The sequence below is a fragment of the Pygocentrus nattereri genome, chromosome 7 (genome assembly GCF_015220715.1).
Source record: "Pygocentrus nattereri isolate fPygNat1 chromosome 7, fPygNat1.pri, whole genome shotgun sequence".
NCBI classification, from domain to species: domain Eukaryota; kingdom Metazoa; phylum Chordata; class Actinopteri; order Characiformes; family Serrasalmidae; genus Pygocentrus; species Pygocentrus nattereri.
The window spans coordinates 45198374-45219480 of NC_051217.1; the positions used below are offsets into that span (position 1 = coordinate 45198374).

A 21107-nucleotide genomic window follows, 5' to 3' on the forward strand; every position below is an offset into this window, starting at 1 on the left:
TCCACTTGGTTTAGATGTGTGCATCAGTTCCATATGAGAGTAATATCTTACACCAACACAGTCACTGTCGTTCACTTGGGCAGGAACTGTAACGTCATCGACTTCATTCACGTGGATCCGGCGCACACATTTGAATCGAGTCCGTTCAGAGCGACACAGACGGACTGACCTCTCTGGGGAGGTTAAAATGTCTGTTATGTCTTGTTTTGCTTGTTTAAGTGTCTGGTTTATGTTTTCGCTCAGACATTGTTCTTCAAGCTTGAATAATCTTGAAAGTCAGAGGTTAAACTCATTAAGTGCCGCTCTAGTGTTTTATTTGTAATATATGACATTGTGTAATTCACGGCCTTCTGTGGGCTCACTGACGCGCAGGGTAAATGCTTATTGAACAGCTTTTTGAAACGAGCTGTAACTGAGAAATAAGTGGGGTTTATCCCAAATCTCACAATTCGCCTGCATGTGTCTTAATCCTGACCCGACTGCACTAAACACTGAGATCTAAACTGGAACGACGCTGTCGATGGCGCAGTGATGTGTCTGCACTGTTTACTGCAGTGAATGTGGTCTGAGAAGAGAGAGAGAGAGAGAGAGAGAGAGAGAGAGAGAGAGAGAGAGAGAGAGAGAGAGAGAGAAAGAAAGAGAGAGAGAGAGACAGAAAAGACAGAAAGAGAGACAAAGAGAGAGACAATAGAGAGACAGAGACGGAGATGGAGAGAGAAAGAGAGAGAGAGAGAAAGAGAGAGAGAGAGAGAATGTTAGGGAGAGAGAGAAAGACAGAAAAGACAGAAAGAGAGACAAAGAGAGAGACAATAGACAGACAGAGATGGAGAGAGAAAAGGAGTGAGAGAAAGAGAAATGGAGAGAAAGAGAGCAACAGAGAGACAGAGACAGAAAAGGAGTGAGAGAAAGAAATGGAGAGAAAGAGAGCAACAGAGAGACAGACATGGAGAGAGAAAAGGAGAGAGAGAAAGAGAAACAGAGAGTAAGCAAGATAGACAGATATAGATAGAGAGAGTGAACTAAAAGGGAGAATGAAAGAAAGAGACGAAGTGAGCGAGAGACAGAACGGCAGAGAAAGAGAGAGAGAAAGTGAGAGACAGAGAAAAAGAGAGATAGAAAGATGGGATGGGATGAATTTAGTCCTAGACACAGGATAGTGGAGCGGACTGTCTGGTCCAAAACTGGACACCTGGCAACCCAACACCCAATACCACGGCAGAGTCACTGCTGTGCTGAGAATTACTGACCACTCAAAGAATATCTGCTCAGCTGTGGTCATCTGGTGGTCTCTTTACACTGATGAATGAGCTTTGGGGGGCTGAACCGGACAGTTACAGATGAGCTAGTCTACTGGTAGGCAGGTGTTTCCTATAAAACGGCCAGTAAGAACAGACACAGCACAGGTTCACTGTCAACGAAACAAGCGAAACACCTCACCAGGCCCAGCTTGAGGAGTTTGGAGACGATTCGGTCGAACACGCCTCTGTCGTCCTCCTCGTAGATCTTGTTGGCGATCTTCTGGACGATGTCCTCGGCCGTCAGCGGGGTTCCGTCCAGCTGACGAAAGCTCTCCGGATCATCTGGAACAGGTCACATGACGTCATGATTACGAAAATAGCCCCGTCTTTGAATGATGAAAGGCAGAACTCCAAAAGCGGGAGCTTCAGAGGAGCCTGACAGCGTTTGAAGTCAGCGTGTCCTTCACTGAAGTGCTGCGTTTTCTCCTCTGCCAGACTCTGAGTGTGTGTGTGTGTGTGTGTGTGTGTGTTTGAGGTCATCTCCAGCATCTGCTCCGTGTCTGTATGGTGTCTGGCTCTGATTCTGCTCTGCGGGCTTTGGGCCTGATTTGGCCCGGCCGTGGTTGGCCTGGTTGGCCCAGTTTGACCTCATGTAACCTCCTCTGTCTCCGCTCAGTTCAGCGCAGGGCTTTAATTCCTGAGATGCTGACAGAGATCTGAGTAACTCTGACTGCACTGTGGATTCACTCCAACAACACAGCATTAAACCTCTGCTGCTCTTCAAAAGCTTCTGCAACTGCACCTCCAACTCCAACCAGACAGCACCTGCTTTAAAAGAGGGCCTTTTTTGGTACTGTTGCTTGTGCCATTATTATTATTATTATCCATCCATCCATCCATCATCTTCCGCTTCTCCGGGGTTCGGGTCGCGGGGGCAGCATCCTGAGCAATGAAGCCCAGACCTCCCTATCCCCAGCCACTTCCACTAGCTCCCTGGGAGGGATTCCGAGGCGCTCCCAGGCCAGCTGGGCGATATAGTCACGCCAGCGTGTCCTGGGTCTTCCCCGGGGTCTCCTCCCCGGTGGACTTGCCTGTGACACCTCCCAAGGGAGGCGTCCAGGAGGCATCCTAACAAGATGCCCGAACCACCTCAACTGGCTCCTCTCGACGTGAAGAAGCAGCGGCTCTACTCCGAGTCCCTCTCGGATGACCGAACTTCTCACCCTATCTCTAAGGGAGAGTCCAGCCACCCTGCGGAGGAAACTCATTTCAGCCGCTTGTATTCGCGATCTCGTTCTTTCGGTCATTACCCAAAGCTCATGACCATAGGTGAGGGTGGGAACATAGATCGACCAGTAAATCGAGAGCCTTGCCTTATGGCTCAGCTCTTTCTTTACCACAACAGACCGGTAAAGAGCCCGCATCACTGCTGACCCAGCACCAATCCGCCTGTCAATCTCCCGCTCCCTTGTACCATCACTCGTGAACAAGACCCCGAGATACTTAAACTCCTCCACTTGAGGCAAGAGCTCATCCCCGACCCAGAGAGGGCTCTCCACCCTTTCCCGCGTGAGAACCATGGCCTCGGATTTGGAGGTACTGATCCTCATCCCGGCCGCTTCACACTCGGCTGCAAACCGATCCAGTGAAAGCTGAAGTTCACGGCCTGATGTCCCCAATAGGACCACATCATCTGCGAACAGCAGCGATGTGACCCTGAGGTCACCAAACCGGACACCCTCCATCCCCTGACTGCGCCTAGAAATTCTATCCATAAAAATTATGAATAGAATCGGTGACAAAGGGCAGCCCTGACGGAGTCCAACTCTCACTGGGAAAAAGTCTGACTTACTGCCGGCCATGCGAACCAAGCTCCTGCTTTGTTTGTACAGGGCCTGAATGGCTCGTAGCAAAGAGCCATGTACCCCGTACTCCCGAAGCACCTCCCACAGAATACCCCGGGGAACACAGTCGAATGCCTTCTCCAAATCCACAAAGCACATGTGGACTGGTTGGGCAAACTCCCATGAACCCTCGAGAATCCTGGAGAGGGTAAAGAGTTGGTCCAGTGTTCCACGACCAGGGCGGAACCCGCACTGCTCCTCCTGGATCCGAGGTTCGACTATAAGCCGGACTCTCTTCTCCAGTACCCTTGCATAGACCTTACCAGGGAGGCTGAGGAGTGTGATTCCCCTGTAGTTGGAACACACCCTCCGGTCCCCCTTTTTAAAAAGAGGCACCACCACCCCAGTCTGCCAATCAAGTGGCACCACCCCCGATGTCCACGCAATGTTGAAAAGGCGTGTCAGCCAAGACAGCCCCACAACATCCAGAGCCTTGAGGAACTCGGGACGGATCTCATCCACCCCTGCAGCCCTGCCGCCAAGGAGCTTTTTAACTACCTTAGCGACTTCGGCCTCAGTAATGGACAAGCCTATTCCTGTGTCCCCAGACTCTGCCTCCTCACTGGAGAACGTGTCGGTGGGATTGAGAAGGTCCTCAAAGTATTCCTTCCACCGCCCAATGACGTCTTCAGTCGAAGTCAGCAGCACACCATCTCCACTATATACAGTGCTAGTGGCACACTGCTTTCCCCTTCTGAGTCGCCTGACGGTTTGCCAGAATCTTTTCGGAGCCGACTTAAAGTCACTTTCCAAGGCCTCACCGAACTCTTCCCACACCCGGGTTTTTGCCTTGGCAACGACTGAAGCCGCAGATCGCTTGGCCTGTCGATACCTGTCAGCTGCCTCTGGTGTCCTACAGGCCAACCATGTCCGGTAGGACTCCTTCTTCAGCTTGACGGCATCTCTCACCTGGGGTGTCCACCACCGGGTTCGAGGATTACCGCCCCGACAGGCACCAACTACCTTGCGACCACAGCTACAGTCAGCCGCTTCAACAATGGAGGAGCGGAACATGGCCCATTCTGAGTCAATGTCCCCCACCTCCCCCGATATCTGGTCAAAGTTCTGACGGAGGTGTGAGTTGAAGATCAATCTGACAGGTTCTTCTGCCAGACGTTCCCAGCAAACCCTCACTATACGTTTGGGTTTGCCTGGTCTGACTGGCATCTTCCCCCACCACCTGATCCAACTCACCACCAGGTGGTGATCAGTTGACAGCTCAGCTCCTCTCTTTACCCGAGTGTCCAGTAACACATGGCCGCAAGTCCGCTGACACGACTACAAAGTCAATCATTGAACTGCGGCCTAGGGTGTCCTGGTGCCATGTGCACTTATGGACATCCTTGTGTTCAAACATGGTGTTCGTTATGGACAAACTGTGGTTTGCACAGAAGTCCAAAAACTGAACACCACTCGGGTTCAGATCAGAGAGGCCATTCCTCCCAATCACACCCCTCCAGGTCTTACTGTCATTGCCCACGTGAGCGTTGAAGTCCCCCAGTAGGACAATCGAGTCTCCAGGAGGAGCACTTTCAAGCACCCCTTCCAAGGACTCTATGAAGGCTGGGTATTCTGAACTGCTGTTCGGTGCATAAGCGCAGACAACAGTCAGGACCCGTTCCCCAACCCGAAGGCGTAGGGAAGCTACCCTCTCGTCCACCGGGGAAAACCCCAACATACAGGCGCCGAGTCGAGGGGCTATGATAAAGCCCACACCTGCCCGCCGCCTCTCACCATGGGCAACTCCAGAAAAGAAAAAAGTCCAGCCCCTCTCTAGGAGATTGGACCCAGAGCCCAAGCTGTGTGTTGAGGTGAGCCCGACTATATCTAGCCGGTATCTCTCGACCTCGCGCACCAACTCAGGCTCCTTCCCCGCCAGTGAGGTAACGTTCCAAGTTCCAAAAGCCAGTTTCAGCAACCGAGGATCAGAACGCCAAGGCCCACGCCTTCGGACACTGCCCGATCCACAATGCACCGCACCCCTACTACTGCCCCTCCCATCGGTGGTGGGTCGATGGGAGGGGGGACTCATGTAGCTCCTTCGGGCTGGGCCCGGCCGGGCACCATGAGTGAATGCCCGGCCACCAGACGCTCGCTGGCGAGCCCCTCCCCCAGGCCTGGCTCCAGGGTGGGGCCCCGGTAACCCTGATCCGGGCAGGGTACACGAGTCCTGCTTTGTTGTCCTCATAGGGGTGGTTATGGATCACACTTTGTCTGGCCTGTCACCTAGGACCAGTTTGCCATGGGAGACCCTACCAGGAGCTTTTGCTCCAGACAACATAGCTCCTAGGGTCCTTCAAGCACACAAACCTCTCCACCACGATAAGGTGGTGATCCATGGAGAGGATTATTATTATTATTATTATTATTATTATTATTATTACTACTACACCTTGTATTAATATTACTACACTCATACACGTCTTTAGTAAAGACAAAGGTTCTTTGCAGCACCAAAAAGGGTTTTGCTACTGTTACACTGTCAAGCTTACAACAAAAAAGAACCCTTTTTGTGTCGTATAGAACCCTTTTCAAAAAGGTTCTATACTCAACACATCTGAAGAACCATTTCACCATGCACAGAACCGTTTAAGCAAGCATGTTCATGGTTCTATATAGTACTAAAGAACCCTGGAATTATAATTGTTGCTATTAATACCAAAAGGTAATAAAACGGTAACTTAACAGGTGAAAGAAAAACGTTCTTATCTTGTAACAGAGGTTTATGGAACACGTTATTTTGGACCGTTTTAAAGTGTTCAAACAACAGCAACACATAAGGGTATTTAATAAACTACATTTGACAATATATGAATGTTATTTTTGTTTATTTTGAAACAGTGTAAATAAAATCTGTAATATCTGCGTTTTGTCGTGTCTCACAATAAGTATTATTATTATTAATAGTAGTATTAGAAGGAGAAACTGTACTCCCACTACTCCTAATAATAAATAAATAACACATAAAGCTGGAACCAAGGTTATCAGGGTAATATTGCTGTATACTAGTGCTGTTGTTGCAAAATATTCCAGTTGAAATGAGAGTTTTGGAGGTTTTGGTCGAACTACATACTCTCCTGCTCTCCATGCTGTCCGTTTATTCCAGTTCTCTGGATGTTCTCTGCATGTTTATGCACTAAAAGGGCAAAAACACATACTAAGACTTCACACTGGACAGCTTTTATGAGGAATATTCCACGATATTAGAGTGAATCGAGACTCTGTCTGTGTGGGAGAGAGATTTGGGGCCAGAACGGAGACGTTTTTTTGAGCAGCAGCAGCGCTTACATAAGACTGGAAGCTAAAATCTCTGAGCGCGCTGAATCCTCTGCAATCGCTACACAGATTCAGTACAACTCCACCCTCGACAGACACACATACAGCGTCCTGCACACTCAAACACCTGCAGACTGTGCTGTGTTTATACACAGACGGAGGTGGACGAAGAACACAAACCATGTACTAGAGTTAAAGTCGAGACCCCCAAGGTAAAATATTCCTCCAGTAAAAGTAGAAGTTCCTCCTTTAGACCTCCACTTGAGTAAAACTACTAAAGTATTTCCCTTCAAATGTACTTAAGTATAAAGTAAAAGTACTAAAAGAGTAATTCTGGCTCTGATGTCCTGTTATCATTTTTATAACCAGACTGGCTTCATGAACTCATTTCAGGTGAAAGTCCTCCAGCGTCTCTCTTGGTAAACCAGTCTTTTAATAGAACGTCATTAATTAGTGACGCTGACGTCTATTAAAATGATCAGAAGCACAAAACACTGAAGGTAAACAGTTTCCATCAGGGAGAACCGAGTGGCTCTGAAATCACTTTTTACACACAAGCAAAGTTTCAGTTTCAGATTTATTTACAACTTAGTTCCAAGTTTAAGTTGAATAAAAACTGGCTTTAAACTCAGGATCACAGATGAGCTCCTTTACTATGTTGATCTGTAGGCGTCTGTTCATAAACATAAACCAGCCCAAACTCATTTACTATAAAATGAAATGGTGTTTGTAGAAATTCAGAAAAAAGCCGCGTCAGTCTCGACTGCATATGTGGACATATTTCTATATTGAGCTCTATTTACACAAAGTTAGGTTAGTTCATCATTTATGTTGAACAGACTCTCCCAAAGTTTTACGCTGCTGCGCTGACGTTGAACCGCGTGCTGCACTGGGTCGGTATGACCAACAGGTCAAAACCAGCTCTAAACAAAGTGACCGCTGGGCCCTGATTGGTGCTCTGGCTTTGCGCTTCTTTCGTTTTGACATGTTACGTTTTTATACACACAGAAACCAAAAGGAACGACAGATTTCTCAAAATGTAGGAGGAAAAAGTCGGATATTAGACTCTGAAATGTAGTGGAGTGAAAGGAAAAAGTCGCCCAGAACGGAGAAACTTCAGTACAGATACACCAAAAATACTAAAGTACAGAAACTAATTACATTTACTCAGTTACTCAGTTACTCAGTTACTGTCCACCACTGTATACAGAACTGCACAAAAGTCACCAAAGCACTTTTATCTCATACCTGCCTATTCTGTCAACAGCACTTTAGCTCCGCCCATTAATGCTGAAGTTATGAGGAGTGTTTTGGGACGAGGCAATACAGGGCAAATCAGAACAGAGCTCATTTACTCACATCATGTACGTTCAACATACAGCACTGTGTGAAAGTCTTAGTCCCCCAAGACACGTTTTCTAAATCTCTTTATTTGTGTAGTTTGTGTTTATTTGCTGAGAAAAGTGTTAATATTTGAATAAACTAAATGTATAGAATATTAATTAATAATGATTATATAATAAACAGTGATTTTCTGGATATTGGTGTGTTTGTTTACCCGTCTCCAAGCCTCTCCTCCTCGAGGAAGCCCAGTATTATATGTAGTTATAAAGCAGCTCCTGGTTTGACCAATCAGTGCTCAGTAAATTGAGCTCATGATGTCATTGATGATATTAACGAGTCTCTGTGGCGGCTGAGAAGGAAAAATATGGACCCGAGAAATTATTGGTACTGTTTATTGTTTTGATGTTTATCTGAATTATGAATATGAATTTATTCTAATGTATATTGTGATAAACTCACTGCTGAGGGAAGCTGGTTAAACATTTGATTAGATGCCCTAAAACTTTCACACAGTGCTGTATAAAACAAAAAATGCTGATGTCATAAGGGAATAATTAATACAGGCAAAAAATGTAGGATATGGGCCCTTTAAGCATGTACCCACAAAGCTGAAGCCCTTCTAAAGGCTGAGGTGAGCCTGCGGCTGATTGGTTAAGGGGTTTGTCTTGCGGTTTAATGGGATTTATCTGTGTGCTGAAAGCCAGCTCTCGTCAGTTCGTGATGGAATCAGAGCTCAGCTTCAGGTCTAACACAGTTAAAGGGCCTTGAAGGTTCAGCCTGACGCAGGTTTGTGAAAAGAAAATGGTGCAGTAAGAGAGAAAAAGGAGTTCATTCAGGGCCTCGGGATGTAAAAGTGCCTAAATCAGGACAGACTCGGCCGACGTTGCGCTTTCACAGGCAGGTCTCCGTTCCACTTCACTGTCATCAGGTTCTATGAGGAAACAGCTCCAACAAATCAAAGGGGATTTATTTCCACTGTTGTTACACTTCCTTAATTGTCCTCTCCAGGCTCCGCCCACAAATGTGTCCTCACTTACCTACTGCTGTGAGGCTGGACGAGCTTTACAGAGCGCTGGTAACAATCCCATTCAGCCTAAAAGGGATGCAGTGGTACGTGTCAGAGTTTCTGGGCCAAGGTAGCCGCAGGGTTTCAGCACCTTTATATTTCTGGAAAAATATCACCCCTTTTATTAAACACTCAGCCTAATGAGAAACTGTAGAACAGACTCGGTTTATATCACAATACCTACATTTAGAGTCGGTTATTCATTCAGTCTAATGAGAAACTTTAGAACGGACTCGGTTTATATCACAATACCTACATTTAGAGTCGGTTATTCATTCAGCCTAATGAGAAACTGTAGAACGGACTCGGTTTATATCACAATACCTACATTTAGAGTCGGTTATTCATTCAGCCTAATGAGAAACTGTAGAACGGACTCGGTTTATATCACAATACCTACATTTAGAGTCGGTTATTCATTCAGCCTAATGAGAAGCTGTAGAACAGACTCGGTTTATATCACAATACCTACATTTAGAGTCGGTTATTCATTCAGTCTAATGAGAAACTTTAGAACGGACTCGGTTTATATCACAATACCTACATTTAGAGTCGGTTATTCATTCAGCCTAATGAGAAACTGTAGAATGGACTCGGTTTATATCACAATACCTACATTTAGAGTCGGTTATTCATTCAGTCTAACGAGAAACTGTAGAACGGACTCGGTTTATATCACAATACCTACATTTAGAGCCGGTTATTCATTCAGTCTAATGAGAAACTATAGAACGGACTCGGTTTATATCACAATACCTACATTTAGAGTCGGTTATTCATTCAGCCTAATGAGAAACTGTAGAACAGACTCGGTTTATATCACAATACCTACATTTAGAGCCGGTTATTCATTCAGTCTAATGAGAAACTGTAGAACAGACTCGGTTTATATCACAATACCTACATTTAGAGCCGGTTATTCATTCAGTCTAATGAGAAACTGTAGAACAGACTCGGTTTATATCACAATACCTACATTTAGAGCCGGTTATTCATTCAGTCTAATGAGAAACTGTAGAACGGACTCGGTTTATATCACAATACCTACATTTAGAGCCGGTTATTCATTCAGTCTAATGAGAAACTGTAGAACGGACTCGGTTTATATCACAATACCTACATTTAGAGTCGGTTATTCATTCAGTCTAATGAGAAACTGTAGAACGGACTCGGTTTATATCACAATACCTACATTTAGAGTCGGTTATTCATTCAGCCTAATGAGAAACTGTAGAACAGACTCGGTTTATATCACAATACCTACATTTAGAGTCGGTTATTCATTCAGTCTAATGAGAAACTGTAGAACGGACTCGGTTTATATCACAATACCTACATTTAGAGTCGGTTATTCATTCAGTCTAATGAGAAACTGTAGAACGGACTCGGTTTATATCACAATACCTACATTTAGAGTCGGTTATTCATTCAGCCTAATGAGAAACTGTAGAACAGACTCGGTTTATATCACAATACCTACATTTAGAGCCGGTTATTCATTCAGCCTAATGAGAAACTGTAGAACGGACTCGGTTTATATCACAATACCTACATTTAGAGCCGGTTATTCATTCAGCCTAATGAGAAACTGTAGAACGGACTCGGGTTATATCACAATACCTACATTTAGAGTCAGTTATTCATTCAGTCTAATGAGAAACTGTAGAACGGACTCGGTTTATATCACAATACCTACATTTAGAGCCGGTTATTCATTCAGTCTAATGAGAAACTGTAGAACGGACTCGGTTTATATCACAATACCTACATTTAGAGTCGGTTATTCATTCAGTCTAATGAGAAACTGTAGAACAGACTCGGTTTATATCACAATACCTACATTTAGAGTCAGTTATTCATTCAGTCTAATGAGAAACTGTAGAACGGACTCGGTTTATATCACAATACCTACATTTAGAGCCGGTTATTCATTCAGTCTAATGAGAAACTGTAGAACGGACTCGGTTTATATCACAATACCTACATTTAGAGTCGGTTATTCATTCAGCCTAATGAGAAACTGTAGAACGGACTCGGTTTATATCACAATACCTACATTTAGAGTCGGTTATTCATTCAGTCTAATGAGAAACTGTAGAACGGACTCGGTTTATATCACAATACCTACATTTAGAGTCGGTTATTCATTCAGCCTAATGAGAAACTGTAGAACAGACTCGGTTTATATCACAATACCTACATTTAGAGTCGGTTATTCATTCAGTCTAATGAGAAACTGTAGAACGGACTCGGTTTATATCACAATACCTACATTTAGAGTCGGTTATTCATTCAGCCTAATGAGAAACTGTAGAACGGACTCGGTTTATATCACAATACCTACATTTAGAGCCGGTTATTCATTCAGTCTAATGAGAAACTGTAGAACGGACTCGGTTTATATCACAATACCTACATTTAGAGCCGGTTATTCATTCAGTCTAATGAGAAACTGTAGAACGGACTCGGTTTATATCACAATACCTACATTTAGAGTCGGTTATTCATTCAGTCTAAAGAGAAACTGTAGAACGGACTCGGTTTATATCACAATACCTACATTTAGAGCCGGTTATTCATTCAGTCTAATGAGAAACTGTAGAACGGACTCGGTTTATATCACAATACCTACATTTAGAGTCGGTTATTCATTCAGTCTAATGAGAAACTGTAGAACAGACTCGGTTTATATCACAATACCTACATTTAGAGTCGGTTATTCATTCAGTCTAATGAGAAACTGTAGAACGGACTCGGTTTATATCACAATACCTACATTTAGAGTCGGTTATTCATTCAGCCTAATGAGAAACTGTAGAACGGACTCGGTTTATATCACAATACCTACATTTAGAGTCGGTTATTCATTCAGTCTAATGAGAAACTGTAGAACGGACTCGGTTTATATCACAATACCTACATTTAGAGCCGGTTATTCATTCAGTCTAATGAGAAACTGTAGAACGGACTCGGTTTATTTCACAATACCTACATTTAGAGTCGGTTATTCATTCAGCCTAATGAGAAACTGTAGAACGGACTCGGTTTATATCACAATACCTACATTTAGAGTCGGTTATTCATTCAGTCTAATGAGAAACTGTAGAACGGACTCGGTTTATATCACAATACCTACATTTAGAGTCGGTTATTCATTCAGTCTAATGAGAAACTGTAGATCGGACTCGGTTTATATCACAATACCTACATTTAGAGTCGGTTATTCATTCAGCCTAATGAGAAACTGTAGAACGGACTCGGTTTATATCACAATACCTACATTTAGAGTCGGTTATTCATTCAGTCTAATGAGAAACTGTAGAACGGACTCGGTTTATATCACAATACCTACATTTAGAGTCGGTTATTCATTCAGCCTAATGAGAAACTGTAGAACGGACTCGGTTTATATCACAATACCTACATTTAGAGCCGGTTATTCATTCAGTCTAATGAGAAACTGTAGAACAGACTCGGTTTATATCACAATACCTACATTTAGAGCCGGTTATTCATTCAGTCTAATGAGAAACTGTAGAACGGACTCGGTTTATATCACAATACCTACATTTAGAGTCGGTTATTCATTCAGTCTAATGAGAAACTGTAGAACGGACTCGGTTTATATCACAATACCTACATTTAGAGTCGGTTATTCATTCAGTCTAAAGAGAAACTGTAGAACGGACTCGGTTTATATCACAATACCTACATTTAGAGTCGGTTATTCATTCAGCCTAATGAGAAACTGTAGAACGGACTCGGTTTATATCACAATACCTACATTTAGAGCCGGTTATTCATTCAGTCTAAAGAGAAACTGTAGAACGGACTCTGTTTATATCACAATACCTACATTTAGAGCCGGTTATTCATTCAGTCTAAAGAGAAACTGTAGAACGGACTCTGTGTAACTGTCTCTTCATTGGTAACAAATTTGTTTGCTTATCAAGCTGGTAAAGGTGTAGAAGATGCAAAGCTTTTTATTCTTGATAGGGTGTATAAGCACCTTGAGAGACCCCACTCTCATGTGAGACTTATATTTGCTGATTTTTCCTTGGCTTTTAATAAGATGCAGCCTCACACTTTGACTGAGCGGCTGGCTTCTTATTTTAAACTACCTGATCAGCTGCTGGTGTTGCTTTTAGATTTTTTGACTGATAGAATTCAACAGGTTTGGGTGAATGGCCGTATGTCCAGCCCTAAGGTCTCGAATACGGGCGCTCCTCAGGGTTGTGTCCTTTCTCCCTGGCTTTTTATCATGTATACAGACAGCTGCAGGAGGGCAGCTGTATTATTATCTTTTCTTCAGGGCTCAGAATCAGATCACGGTTGTGCTCTTCTGGCTTTTGTTACGTGGTGTGATGAGCACTTTCTTGACCTTAACGTGTCAAAAACTAAGGAATTAATCATTGATTTCAGGCAAAACAAAAAGGGACCAAAAGCTTGTGTCCTACATGGAAATTGTGGACACATATAAGTACCTAGGGACCGTATTCGATTCCCAACTTAAATTCGATGCGAATACAGAGCTGGTTGTTAAGAAGGGTCAACTAAGAGCTCATTTACTGCGTAAGCTGAATTCTTTTCATGTTCGTCATGCAGTGTTGTGGAAGTTTCTACCAGGCTTTCATTGAAAGTGTCGTAACTTTCTCGTTTATTTGTTGGTTTAATGGGCTGTCGGTGAGGGACAAGAATAGCCTGATTGAACAAATTTACACAATGCCTAAGATAATTGGAGTTCGACAGAGAGACCTGGTCAGTGTGATCATGTTTTGTCCAGTGAATTTACGGTAATGCCGTCAGGTCGGCGTTATTTTACGCCCTTCAGTAGAACAAATCGCTATTCCAAGTCTTTTATTCCTTCTGCTATCAAGCCATTAAATGCGGATAATAGTCTTTTTAAATGATTGTTACAGTGTGTTTGTGTGTATATATGTATAGTTGTGTGTGTGGACGAGAAGGCTGCAAATGAATTGCCCTCTTGGGACTAATAAAGTACCGTGAACTGTGACCTGAGACGTAAAGTGTGAATTTGATTAACTCAAAAGTACCGAGGCCACAATTATTATTCCATTTTACTGTTTGTGGGTTCTATAAGGACGTTTAGGCACCATGTCTGACTAAACAGCCCTGGCAAGTCAAAGGGAATTTATTTAAATTGTTCTTACACACGTTTAATGACACGCTGAGTCTCGCGGCAGCCTCATTATGTCCACAGGCCTGTGAGAGTGCAGTTCAGTGTATGTTGGTGGGGGGGGGGTTAAGACTCCAAATGTCTTGAACAGCAGCCGGTGGAGGGATTATCTTCATCTCTCTCTCTCTCTCTCTCTCTCTCTCTCTCTCTCTCTCTCTTCCATGTACACAATAGAAAACCCCTCTGAAAGCACCATCAGGCCACTGACATTAAAGAGCACTCGTGCACATCTTCAGCTCTTGGTTTAAAAGACCTCAGAATCACTCTTCATCTTGTCTACATCATCAGCTGTGTCTCCGTGTTTCTCACATTTTTTCTAACCTCTCTTTACAATTAAGCAGGCTGTGCCTTTAAGACCGATATATGTAAACAAGCTCTGTTCTCATTGGCTGCCACGCGTTGAGCTTCAGTCAAAAAGCAGGCTGGGCTGAATTGCGGAACAAACTACTGAGCTGAAACCGAAATCCTCTTTAGCTGTTCCTTTTGGATTAGTGGATCCTTTGGAAGCTGCAGTAATCCATTTGCATCCTGACAGCCAGGAACAGCACAACGTTTAATTGCTTTCCCACAACGTTCACTCCAAATTACTGAACAACACTCCACATCACTTCATTGGCAATGGGCAGGGCTAAACTGCTGTACGCTGAATGGGCGGGGCTAAGATGCAGTAGGTTGAATAGGCGGGGCAAAGATGCAGTAGGTTGAATAGGCAGGGCTAAACTGCTGTAGGCTGAAAGGGTGGGGCTAAACTGCTGTAGGCTGAATGAGTGGGGCTAAACTGCAGTAGGTTGAATAGGCGGGGCTAAACTGCTGTAGGTTGAATGGGTGGGGCTAAACTGCTGTAGGCTGAAAGGGTGGGGCTAAACTGCTGTAGGCTGAAAGGGTGGGGCTAAACTGCTGTAGGCTGAATGAGTGGGGCTAAACTGCAGTAGGTTGATTGGGCGGGGCTAAAATGCTGTAGGGTGAAGGGGCGGGGCTAAACGGCAGTATGCTGAATGGGTGGGGTTAAATTGCTCTAGGCTGAAGGGGTGGGACTAAACTGCTGGAGACTGGATGGGTGGGGCCAGACTTCTGTATCTCAACAGCACATGTGTAGGTGGAGTACTGCTAATACTCAGTGTGTATAGTACATTATTTTTAAAACGCTGCTTTCAAAGCCAGCTGAATTTCAATGATGAAATGATGAAGTATGTGGTATTTGTAGTTTTTACCTTGGTATTTGTAGTCCATGCCATTCTTGGTGGAATCGTAGTCGTCTGCTACTCTTCTGTTCTTGGTTGAATCGGATTCGTCGGGTACAAAACTCTCTCCTGAGTCCGACTTCGGTGTTTCATTTTTTGACTCTTTAGATTTCTCGGCCAGAGTCTTCAGCAGAGTGATGTCATCACTGTCCGAGTCAGACTCTGCCTCAGATGGCTGGGTGGGTTTGGGCTCTGAAAGAAAAGCGCTTGAGCTAAATATCACTATTTCAACAGAAAGTTTAAAACTTTATTATTACGACCCACATCCTACATTTTTCTTTTTTAAAATTTGTATTTATTTATAACAGTTTGACAGTCAGATTCATGTTTACACAAAATGGGACGTCATAGGGAAACGGTTGTAGCATCACAACCATGATGGCTCAGTTTCCATTTACAGACTATTTCAATTAAAGGTGCTACACCTTTAATTAAAAAAGATCACATCCAAAGTAAATCCAAATAAACCAGATAAGTAGTGTGTGCTGTGAGAGCGCCCCCTGCTGCTTATCAGTGTCGCCGCCCCCCCAGTTTCAGTTTCCATTTCCCAAACGCTTTAGCCAAGCGTGCTAATGTTTCACCTCCTAATAAACAGACACCCGTTCAGCTCCGCCTCCTCATTATTCACCACCATCGCTGTAATACTCCATCATCTACATTAACACAGGAAGGTGGTCAGAGGGGCGGTGGAGTTCGAGTCGGCAGCGTCTGAGATGTTTAAACGCAGAGTTAGAAGAGAAAAACGTCTCCCAGTGAAAGCCGCGTTTTACAGTAGGAATAAACGGAGCTCATTATGCTGGTAGTGAACTACGCTGTCTGACTCAGCCGCCTCAGAACCAGAGAAACGGACCTTAAACAGGAGTCAGGACCCTGCTGGGGTTCATCCTAAAGTTAGGACAGGATTTAGGAGGTTTAGTCCGGTTAGGATGTTGGTGTGATGCTGTTTTCTAATCTGGAGTTAATGATGAGATCATGAAGGGAGGAGCTGTTATTCTGGAATAGCTACTGTCCTGAATCCAGTCCGTACTGAGGTGGTCCTGGAGACTAAGCGACCCCAGGGCTTGTACAGACTTGTCGAATAGCTTGATGTTGACTAGTTAAACGTCATTATCTCTGATTTCCTGAAGACAACAATAAAAGTCCTGTGTGGTTGGAGAGCATAACGCTCTGTAATCCTGTACATTTTGTCAGTCAGTTACTCTTTTCAGCAAGTTACGGTTCTCTACATTTCTCTGGCTCTCATCTGTCATGCATCTCGGCAAGGCCGCCTAAGGTTCACCTAAGTAGGATACAAATTTGCGAGATTTCAGGGGCCGTATTTCCGGCTCCCGGAAGGCTATTGATGCAACCCGGGGCTCGTTGGAATGGGCACATCACGCTCCACTGACCTGTGGAGTTTGGCTTCCCCATGAACTTTAAAAGCTGGACTTTTTACAGTCACTTATTGCAAAGCATTCCCTTCTCCTGTGTTTCTCTCAGCAGTTAGTCGACACCGACTCCTCACAAAACTTTCATCACAAAGCTGCCAACTTTAAAAAGTCTGAAGCTGTGCAGCCCCTTAATAAGGGCCCGTTAAAGAGCTTGCTTGTGTGTGCTGGTGGTGACCACTCACCTGTCTTACTGATGCTGTCCGCCTCTGCAATCTGTTGAGAATAAATACAAAGCATTAAATGATCAAAACAACGTTTTAATAAAGAACAAGACGCCGCTTAAGCCCCTCTTCTGAGATACGTGGAAAACAATACAGCAGCACAGTTACAGATGCAGTGCATGGATACTTTCTGAGTTTGAGAGGAAGGAACAAAGTGTTACTGGTGTTCTAACATACTAGCCATGCTGGCTGTTCCAGTAAATCTGCGCCTCTTGTTCACGCTGGGGTGGTTTCGTGGTACCATATGGTATCCGGTGCTTTACTGCGTGTGTGTAATCTTAGACAGGGCGCTGCGATACAGTCATCATTCAAAAGACCGTCAGCATTTTCTGAGACCGAGGTCTTATTTACAGCAAGAACACCACGGCGGTAATAAAAGCATCCTGAGGTTTTATACGAGTTATTTCAGACTCGTAGATCATAGAACCAAGAAGAGGAACTGCGTGGAACCTTCCGATTCGACACTTTCAGTCCAGACCACACTAGCGTTTATATGTAGAACAGCAAATATTTTATTACGATTTGAATTTGATGAAAAACAAAACCAGCCAGTTTTTCCGTATGTATATAGTCCCATTTTCACAGTACACACTCTTAAAAAGAAGGTTCTTCAAGGTTCTTTAGTAAGGACAATGGCTCCTAAAACCATGAACACTAAGAACTTTCTGCATGCTTAAATGGTTCTTTGCCAGGTGAAGTGGGTCTTCAGTTTGATGGAGAATGAGCTGTGTATGGTTCTATATAGAACTTTTTGAAAATGGTTCTACAGAGCACCAAAAAAGGGTTCTTCTGTTGTCACAAGCTTGATATAGTAACAATAGCAGAACCCTTTTCAGGTACCTTTTTCAGAGGAACCACTTCACCATACAAAGAATCCTTTAAGCATTAAAATTGTTCTTTGAGTGTTTATGGATGGTTCTGTCTTTACTAAAGAACCCTTGAAGAACCATCTTTTTTAAGAGTGTACAGTAATTACTGGAGTTCTACAATCTTCAAATGCTTGCTTAAGGGTTCCTCAAAGCAGTTGTTCTACATGAACACTCAAAAAACTGGTTCTACTCCATGATGAAACAACAGTTGTATACGGTTCTTTAAAGAACCCTTTTGAAAATGTTGGAACGGGCACCTAAAGGGACCCACTGTTGCAACAAAGAAGTCACAGAACCCCTTTTCAGTGCTACACAGAACCATTCTGGCTAAGAGTGTGAATCAGAGAAATACTAATCAATATGCAAATGAGCTCTTTAATAAACCTCTTCATATGAACGCTGGTCAAAAAAAGTCAGAACAGTCGTTAATCACGTCACATACGCTCTCAAGAACAAACGTACCTAAAAGGGTTCTTTGCAGAACACCACGGAAGAAATACCTTTGGTTCCCCTAAGAACCTTTCTGTGCATGGCTTTTTAAAGAACCCCTTTTGTATATGAAATATGAGTGTGAAGAACCTTTTTATAGCTTAAAGAACCTGTGTTAAGGTTCTACTGACAGCACTTTATTGGTTTTGCAACTTTACGTAACGTGGAGGTTATATAATCCCTTAAAATGTTCCATAGACACTCACAAAACACCACCACCACCACCACCAACAATAATAATAATAATAACAATAATAACAACAACAACAACAACAACAACAATAATAATAATAATAAATAACCTGTGTGGCCTTTTAATGGATAATTCTTTATTTTCTTTTTATTCTTAATTTGTATAAATGAGACATGAATGTGAAGAACCTTTTCACACTCATATCTCATAAAGAACCTGCTTCGTAGGGAACCAAGAGTGGTTCTTCTACAGCATCACTGAAAGAATGCTTTGTTGCATTTCGATGGATGGTTCTTTAAAAATCTGAATTTTAAAATTCAGATATGGTTCTTTACTGGGAACCAAGAGTGGTTCTTCAATGGAATTGCCCAAAGAACACTTTGCTGTACAATTTTACACAGTGTATGCTGGGTAGTGTGTTTTAGTACATCATGAGGAGTACTGCAGTAATAATAATAATAATAATAATAATAATAATAATAATAATAAATGCATAATAACCCAAACATGCTTGTGTCAGAAAACCTACAGTGATATGATTATGATACGGGGATTTTTTCCTACTGTACAGTTGTATCAGCTTCACATTTGTGTTGTGATGTTATGCTGTGGTGAGGTTGTACCTGCTGCTGGACCGGCCTCTCCTCGGTCAGCTGCCTGCTGGACTCTGTCTTTCCTGCATCAGAACATAAACAAACAGCTGTGATTAACAAACAGAACAAATATTCTTTACACACGTCTCAACACGGCTTAACACATCAAACTTAAAGCACCAAACACACCCTCACAGTGAACACTTGAGCCCAGCTGTAACTCCAGTGCTACAGTTTCTCATTAGGCTGAATGAATAACCGGCTCTAAATGTAGGTATTGTGATATAAACCGAGTCTGTTCTACAGTTTCTCATTAGGCTGAATGAATAACCGACTCTAAATGTAGGTATTGTGATATAAACCGAGTCCGTTCTACAGTTTCTCATTAGACTGAATGAATAACCGGCTCTAAATGTAGGTATTGTGATATAAACCGAGTCTGTTCTACAGTTTCTCTTTAGACTGAATGAATAACCGACTCTAAATGTAGGTATTGTGATATAAACCGAGTCTGTTCTACAGTTTCTCATTAGACTGAATGAATAACCGACTCTAAATGTAGGTATTGTGATATAAACCGAGTCCGTTCTACAGTTTCTCTTTAGACTGAATGAATAACCGACTCTAAATGTAGGTATTGTGATATAAACCGAGTCCGTTCTACAGTTTCTCGTTAGGCTGAATGAATAACCGACTCTAAATGTAGGTATTGTGATATAAACCGAGTCCGTTCTAAAGTTTCTCGTTAGGCTGAATGAATAACCGACTCTAAATGTAGGTATTGTGATATAAACCGAGTCCGTTCTAAAGTTTCTCGTTAGGCTGAATGAATAACCGACTCTAACTGTAGGTATTGTGATATAAACCGAGTCCGTTCTACAGTTTCTCGTTAGGCTGAATGAATAACCGACTCTAAATATAGGTATTGTGATATAAACCGAGTCCGTTCTACAGTTTCTCGTTAGGCTGAATGAATAACCGACTCTAAATATAGGTATTGTGATATAAACCGAGTCCGTTCTACAGTTTCTCATTAGGCTGAATGAATAACCGACTCTAAATGTAGGTATTGTGATATAAACCGAGTCCGTTCTACAGTTTCTCATTAGGCTGAATGAATAACCGACTCTAAATGTAGGTATTGTGATATAAACCGAGTCCGTTCTACAGTTTCTCATTAGGCTGAATGAATAACCGGCTCTAAATGTAGGTATTGTGATATAAACCGAGTCCGTTCTACAGTTTCTCATTAGACTGAACGAATAACCGCCTCTAAATGTAGGTATTGTGATATAAACCGAGTCTGTTCTACAGTTTCTCATTAGACTGAATGAATAACCGACTCTAAATGTAGGTATTGTGATATAAACCGAGTCCGTTCTACAGTTTCTCATTAGACTGAATGAATAACCGACTCTAAATGTAGGTATTGTGATATAAACCGAGTCCGTTCTACAGTTTCTCATTAGGCTGAATGAATAACCGGCTCTAAATGTAGGTATTGTGATATAAACCGAGTCTGTTCTACAGTTTCTCATTAGACTGAATGAATAACCGACTCTAAATGTAGGTATTCTGATATAAACCGAGTCCGTTCTACAGTTTCTCGTTAGACTGAATGAATAACCGACTCTAAATGTAGGTATTGTGATATAAACCGAGTCCGTTCTACAGTTTCTCGTTAGACTGAATGAATAACCGACTCTAAATGTAGGTATTGTGATATAAACCGAGTCTGTTCTACAGTCTCTCATTAGGCTGAATGAATAACCGACTCTAAATGTAGGTATTGTGATATAAACTTTCTCATTGGCCTATATAATAACCTTTTTTATGACTATTATTATTTAAAAAGATGAGATCCCAGCAATCTGCTGTACAATCTTCACAAACATTTTAACTCTGAAATCATCCCAAGGGTAGATACCAACTCATTTGCATATCTGATATCTAACAGTGTGTAATATTATCAGTGCTCCAGTGGCAGAGACGGATTTATTGCGATACCCAGTGAGTTTAGTTGTTTCTCACTGAGAGGAAATCAGG

At 42.9% G+C, this 21107-nt stretch overlaps 1 protein-coding gene across 2 annotated transcripts in view; it reads right to left on the bottom strand.

The window, feature by feature from the left end:
- Positions 1 to 21107, bottom strand: part of scg3 (secretogranin III) — a 54419-nt gene that overhangs the window by 27601 nt on the left and 5711 nt on the right. For both annotated transcript variants that reach the window (XM_017719505.2, XM_017719506.2), the window contains exons 2-5: positions 19092 to 19144; positions 16879 to 16909; positions 15237 to 15458; positions 1438 to 1580 (exon numbers count right to left, since the gene is read on the bottom strand). In XM_017719505.2, coding sequence (XP_017574994.1) covers positions 1438 to 1580; positions 15237 to 15458; positions 16879 to 16909; positions 19092 to 19144 — 449 coding nt within the window. The remainder of the gene's footprint in view (positions 1 to 1437; positions 1581 to 15236; positions 15459 to 16878; positions 16910 to 19091; positions 19145 to 21107) is intronic.